Below are 6,808 nucleotides of genomic sequence, written 5' to 3' on the forward strand. Positions count from 1 at the left end.
TAGAGAAAGAGAGAGGGTGAGCATAGAGGGAGAGAGAGAGGATGAGAGAGAAGGAAGGAGAGGGTGAGCGAGAAAGGCTGAAAGAGAGAAAGAGATATGGAGTGAGAGAGACGGAGATAGGGAGAGCAAGTGATGGTGAAAGTGCATAAGAGAGCGAGAAGGGGAGTGAGAGGGTGTGAAAGATATAGAGAGAAAAAGGCAATGCAAGGTAAAGCGAAATATACGGCAGATTAATTTTGAAAACCGTTATGATGCTGCTTCGAGGTCAAAAAATCTTTTGCCGCCCCTACTGTGTAGTGAATATAAATCAAGGTTGAAAGCATACAGGTGATTCTGTAAAAACGTGAGGATTTTAGAAACAGCCTCATCTTAAATGTATTGAATAAGAATGCCGTCTTTATTCCCTCTTAGCATCTCTCTCCCACTCCCAACAGTTTTGCATACCATAAAGATCTGTGTGAGGACCCAGCTCCAGCCTCAAACCCACAGCTGATCTGCAGGACCTCTCCCAGCCAGGCCTTGGATTTGTTCCATGATCAGAAGGCCTTTGTGGGAGTAGACCTTCTAGCCCGTCGTCAGAGCCAGAAGTCTTTTGTAAGTAGTTTTGTGTAGTTTTTGAATGCATCCCTTGACCTTTTCTGGGGTCCGTGGTTACTCAGCCCGAGTTACCTCTTTGGCTTTGTCCTGAGTCAGCGAACACTCCACCCTGCGCTCCATGCTCCAACAACACCTCCAAAGTTCACACTCTGCCCTGCACACTCCAGCCCCCGTGGAACAGCAAGACCGGTGAGGCCAGAGGTCAATGGAATCCATTAAAGTTTTGTCTCAGTGCCAGGACAAAACTATATCTGTATTAAAATGAATACATATATATATCTTTCTATCTATATATACACACATTCCCTTTGCATCCATAGGACTGAAAGGTCACCGGCAATGTGTGTGTGTGTGTGTGTGTGTGTGTGTGTGTGTGTGTGTGTGTGTGTGTGTGTGTGTGTGTGTGTGTGTGTGTGTGTGTGTGTGTGTGTGTGTGTGCGTGTTAGTGTTTGTTTGTGTGCAGTTTGAGTTTCTCTTTCTTATAGTACGACTGCAGGATTCTCATTAGTCTTCTCCCTGTCAGTGTATGCGTGTTTGCGTGCGTGCGCGCGCGCGTGCGTGCGTGCGTGCGTGTGCGTGTGTGTGTGCGTGTGTGTGTGTGTTTGTACAGTGTGAGTTTTCTCTCTCCCTTATAATACGACTCTGCAGGTATAAAATTCACCTTCTTCCTGTCATGTGCGTGTGTGCGACCATGCATGTGTGTCATCTTGTGCATGAAAACACGTGCAAGTGGGTCTGTATGCATATCTGTGTGTATGTCTACGTGTGTGTGTTGATGCATGTGTTTGACGGGTCATATCACCACTCTGACCTTGATTTGTATGTGCTGAAGCCTGTGTGACAAAAAACCAACACCAACCCTGTGTCACACCCCGGGCTAGCATCGTGCTAACGACCTAGCATACAGCAAGACTGCCAACGAGTGGCCGTAGATTCCCTGACAGGCTCCTTGGGGGAGGGAAGTCACAGCTAGCTGACGTGTCTCCAGCTGGCCGACCGTGTTAATTGAGAGCAAGCCAGTCCCCTGGGGACCAGCCGTGTTTGGCCCTGCCTGGCCCTGTTTGGCCATGCCTGGCCTTGGTTGGGTCTGGATGAGCCTAACTGGCCCTGTTTGGCCCTGCCTAGCCCTGGCTGAGCCTGGCTGGGCCTGGCTGGGACTGGCTGGGTCTGGCTGGGTCTGGCTGCCCTTGACTAGTTCTGGCTGGCTCAGACTCAGGCCGAGTTTTACAGGTCTGTCAGTTTGGCAAGTAGTGTCATAAATACGTCATAAATATTTGGCTTGTTAAGCCCTTTGAGATGCAAATACAATTTTATTGTATTAAATTGAGTCCAAACATTACTCCAGGAGACAGAGTTATGTGATAAATTAAAACACACACAAAGATAAAAAACGGAAAGAAAAGATCTATTTTAATTCTTTTTTTTTTTTCTTGGTTTGTGTTTTAATATATTCCATTTGGTATACTTTGTGTTTCTCATGCTGCTTTATCCCAATTTTATAAGCTAATTCCCATCTGCGTTGAGTCTCTCTAGTGGCTCCTCTCTCTCTTACTCTCTCTCTCTCTCTTACTTTCTCTCTCTCTCTCTCTCTCTCTCTCTCTCTCTCTCTCTCTCTCTCTCTCTCTCTCTCTCTCTCTCTCTCTCTCTCTCTCTCTCTCTCTCTCTCTCTCTATGTCTTCTCTACCTGCTCATAAAACATCTCTCAAAGACAAATATAGATGAACTACATTAATGTTCTTTGTGCACTAGTTTGAAACACTAAAGTTTGGGGGAATGGGGTTCAGCGTCTAGCGAGACGTTGAAATCCCCCAAAACACATCAAACTGTGTAATGAGACAATGGCTTAAATTAGCCCGAAGCGTTCCTAGGCCTCATTGGTAAGGCGCATCGCAGCCTGACTATTATCCATTCCACTTAAACCCCATAATACAGCAATTAGGTGTAAAGCTGCACATTACTCATGGAGGTGTTTAATCCTCCCGGTGTGTGTGAGCCAGGCTGTCGGCGGCTCGCATGTCAGGCGGCCGCGCGCCCCGGCTCTCCATCTCTCTAACAACCTGACAACCCCGCAGCGCCATGCCAAGACTTTGACGAACACGTTCACAGTCCGCCCTCGTGGCGCTGACGCCAGCCCCCCGATCCGGGATGAAATCTGCAAACGGAGACTCGGGAATCATGCCTTCGGGAACCCGACTCTCGCTGCACGTGTTTATAGGTGTTGGCGTTTATTTAGCTTATTTTTCTGGAGGAATTCTATCGCCTCGAGGCCTGAACCGGGAGTGGAGGTGAACGCCTCAGAGGGTGGAAAATGCCGGAAAAAAACCAAACTAATGCTAAAGATATCATGAGAACAGAGAAGTAGGATGGTGACTCTATGTAAGAAGGTTAGCATCTCAGTTAGCAGTGGCACCGTTGATTCAGTGTGGGTGTTATGTGAAGGTACATGGTCATCATCACAGTAAATGGTTTAGTGTGGTGATGTTATGGGAAGGTATATGGTCATTATCACAGTGGAGAGTCCGTGGGGATGTTATGTGAAGGTATACAGTCACAGCATCACAGTGGACGAGGTGTGAGTGTTCAATGATTACCGTCTTGCAGGGTTCTCCTGGCCGGCCCATGGTGAAGCTCTTTCCCCAGTTCCCCGTGTCTTGCGGGTCGTAGGTCGGCCTCTGGGGAACACAGGTGACAGAACCGTTAGCCTACAGCCGGAGCCCGTAGGAGTCGCCTCATCAAAACACAGGGCACCCCATTGATCTTTTGCTCAATGGGGAACTTGATTCAATCCCCCTCACTTTGCAGAAGAATTACAAACCGTTTGATCCCTTGAAGACACGTGGAAAACGTCTCCCGGCGATAACGGGCACAAATGCATGAACATTATCAAAGAAGCCAAGCTGCTGGGCCTTTGTGTGAATACGGAATGTGATTGTGTCTAATTCAACAGTATTTGTGAATCATAATGAACATGGCTGCGCTATAGAGGCCAGCGTGACGCTTTTGTCTTCTCTCGTGCATGGGGGAAATCATTACCTCACATTCTTTCAGTGCACTGCACATACACACATACACACTCCCACAAACACAGACGCACACACCCATGAGCCGCAATCTCAAGTGTGCTTTTGTGTTCACTAGCTTCCGATAGAACAGCGACTACGGCACAATTCGCCCGCCGCGGTGTTTGCTTATCTGCCCTAGCACAGCTTCATCTGGTGTTTGCTGGTGGCTTTGCCTCCACTCGTAATTTAGAAGTGCATTAAAAATGCATTGAGTCTTAAGAATCCCCACAAAGGCCGGGCTCCCCCCTGCGTACTGAGCAGAGTGCTCCGGGAGAGACGTTCTGCCCACATGTTGAGCAGCACCCCTCCGCCACCTCCTGTTGCTGTGGGACTCCGTGTGGCGGCTGAGCATCCTGTGTGTGGGTAACAGCCTATCAGGAGCGGGGCATCGTGCCCTGGTGTATCACAGCCGATTTAGATATTTGTGGCATTGTCTACACTGCTCACCTCATTTGGCTCGTTCGCCTCGTTCCTAACCGATCACCCGGTTCCCTCACATGACGTAGTGCAGTCATTAGACAGTTCAACTCTCTCTCTCTCTCTCTCTCTCTCTCTCTCTCTCTCTCTCTCTCTCTCTCTCTCTCTCTCTCTCTCTCTCTCTCTCTCTCTCTCTCTCTCTCTCCCTCTCTCCAACCTCTCTCTCTCCCTCTCTCCAACCTCTCTCTCTCTCTCTCTCTCTCTCTCTCTCTCTCTCTCTCTCTCTCTCTCTCTCTCTCTCTCTCTCTCTCTCTCTCTCTCTCCACCCCCCCCCCCCCCTCTCTCTCTCTCTCTCTCTCTCTCTCTCTCTCTCTCTCTCTCTCTCTCTCTCTCTCTCTCTCTCTCTCTCTCTCTCTCTCTCTCTCTCTCTCTCTCTCTCTCCACCCCCCTCTCTCTCTATCTCTCTGGTTCCCTCCATGTGGTGCTCCTGGCTAGGGGCCCATCCACAGGAACTCAGCCGGGGTTCAAGGTTGTTGAAGTTGCGTGACTGTGTGTTATGTAGCTGTGCTCTTAAAATGCCAGCAGTAACCTACTTGCGTAGAGTGGCTGGGAGATGCACAGCCCTGGTGTATTACAGCGGATTTAGATATTTGTGGTGTTGTCTACACTGCTCACCTCATTTGGCTCGTTTGCCTCGTTCCTAACTCCAATGGTCTTCTCATTGGAGACGTGCTTTGATTTTTGAGGCTGGAAAATTGGCTTTCTCTAAAAATAAACTCCAGTCTCTTCTTGACCAAGATTCCTAATTCGTTAACAACCCTTTTAAAAAATCTATTTCCTTAATCTATAATGTCCAGAAAGTTACCAATTCTTCTTTCTTATCTCGCCATTGTCTTACTTAGATTTCAAACAGTGTAGACATTCAGACTACAAACATGGCAGAGTTGGCAGGGAAAAGGAAGGTGTGAATAGAAGCATGCAACACGCAAACGGTAGAAGGAAGGTGTGGAGGAAAGCGCTCCACACTTTCCATCTATACCTGTATATATGTGTTTGATACCATACACACACACACACACGCTCCACACCTACGTTCCCAGCCTTCACACCTGACTATAAATAGCAGTAAGTATTAACATGAAAGGAATATGCATGTGTTTGATGGAGAGCTGCAGAACGAGGAGTAATCTAAAGACTAATCTAAAGAGAATCCAATCTAAAGGGAAGGTTGGTAGTTGTGGATTCAGCTCCAGAGTGTTGAGCAGCTGATAGAGTAGAGAGGATCGGGGAGACTCTATACCTGGCTCTTTACTTCTTTAGTATTCTTCAGACTTTATATTCTCCTGCTCCTCTGAGACGTTGACATACTTTGCTCATGGACAATCAAATAACAGCTTGCATTTTGGTAAGCTGCCCATTGCCTTCGTCAGAAGCCTCTTACAATCACATTCAGCCCTACATTGTCTGTGCTCTTTCAACACCGTGTTCTGATGCACGCAGCATGTTTAGAGCCATTGCGTTGCATAGAGATGTATATTGAATGCCTACCGGTATGTGTACACAAACCAAAGCACACATGCACCCACACACAGAAACGCACACACAAGCGCACACATGGGAACCCTGAGTCCCCGAACACTATGAATGCACCACAGCTGTCAGAAACCCATTTGCAGACACATGCATCAATGGGAGTGGGCCTGAGGAGACATAAGAGGGAGAAACCGCTTTGTCTCCCTTCAGTAAAGTGGAACCTGCACACCGGCAGGTTAGCCGTGTCACCCGGGACAGTTTGTGGGCTGAGAGGCCGGCTGAGGGAGAACCAAGCCGTCCTATACAAACTAGAGACAATATTTTCCCTTCTCTGTTGAGAGCGAAGGAGCTGGTGTGTTTGTGTTTGTGTGTCTGTGTGTGTGTGTGTGTGTGTGTGTGTGTGTGTGTGTGTGTGTGTGTGTGTGTGTGTGTGTGTGTGTGTGTGTGTGTGTGTGTGTGTGTGTCTGTGTGTGTGTGTGTGTGTGTGTGTGTGTGTGTGTGTGTGTGTGTGTGTGTGTGTGTGTGTTTGATTGTTGAAAAGAGTGTGTGCTTCGGGTTAGCATTTAGAAAGCGTATCTTAATACACATAGTAGTAGTTAAGATCAGAGTGAAAAACTTGTGCATGTAGGCCTTGTGGGTGTGTCAAAATTCTGACCAACAACGTTTAAAATCAATTTTCTTGTTGGGTAAAGAATATCAGTTCCATCAACTCACCAGCCTAAGGAAAAAGTCAACAGGACTTTTGACAATAATAGCCTAAATTTGCAGAGAAATCCCATGTGGATAAATTGTACATGTAAATATGAAACCAAAGGACAATAAATAAATAAATAAGAAACAAAAAAGAATCGTGACCAAACTAACTATTAACCACTTAACCTGTTCCACAACCGTTAAAGCAACTCTAATCTTGATTTATCACGAATCAAGCGTTGTGCTTTCCTCAGAGCTTAGTTTCCAGCATGACTCAATTTGGACAGATCTCAAATCTGTATTCAACAAGTGCGTCGATAAAGTCAGTTAATACAAACCAGGCTGTTTGCATGATAGGCATAGTTTTGCCTTGAAGTGTGTGTGTGTGTGTGTGTGTGTGTGTGTGTGTGTGTGTGTGTGTGTGTGTGTGTGTGTGTGTGTGTGTGTGTGTGTGTGTGTGTGTGTGTGTGTGTGTGTGTGTGTGTGAGTAGCCGTTGAACAGATGT

General features: G+C 47.2%; 1 protein-coding gene across 2 annotated transcripts in view; it reads right to left on the reverse strand.

Moving 5' to 3' along the window:
• spock1 (SPARC (osteonectin), cwcv and kazal like domains proteoglycan 1) overlaps positions 1-6,808 on the reverse strand; it is a 71,521-nt gene that overhangs the window by 26,068 nt on the left and 38,645 nt on the right. For both annotated transcript variants that reach the window (XM_030368673.1, XM_030368672.1), the window contains one exon: positions 3,189-3,269. In XM_030368673.1, the coding sequence (XP_030224533.1) occupies positions 3,189-3,269 (81 nt within the window). The remainder of the gene's footprint in view (positions 1-3,188; positions 3,270-6,808) is intronic.

Source organism: Gadus morhua, chromosome 10 (assembly GCF_902167405.1).
Source record: "Gadus morhua chromosome 10, gadMor3.0, whole genome shotgun sequence".
Lineage (NCBI taxonomy): Eukaryota > Metazoa > Chordata > Actinopteri > Gadiformes > Gadidae > Gadus > Gadus morhua.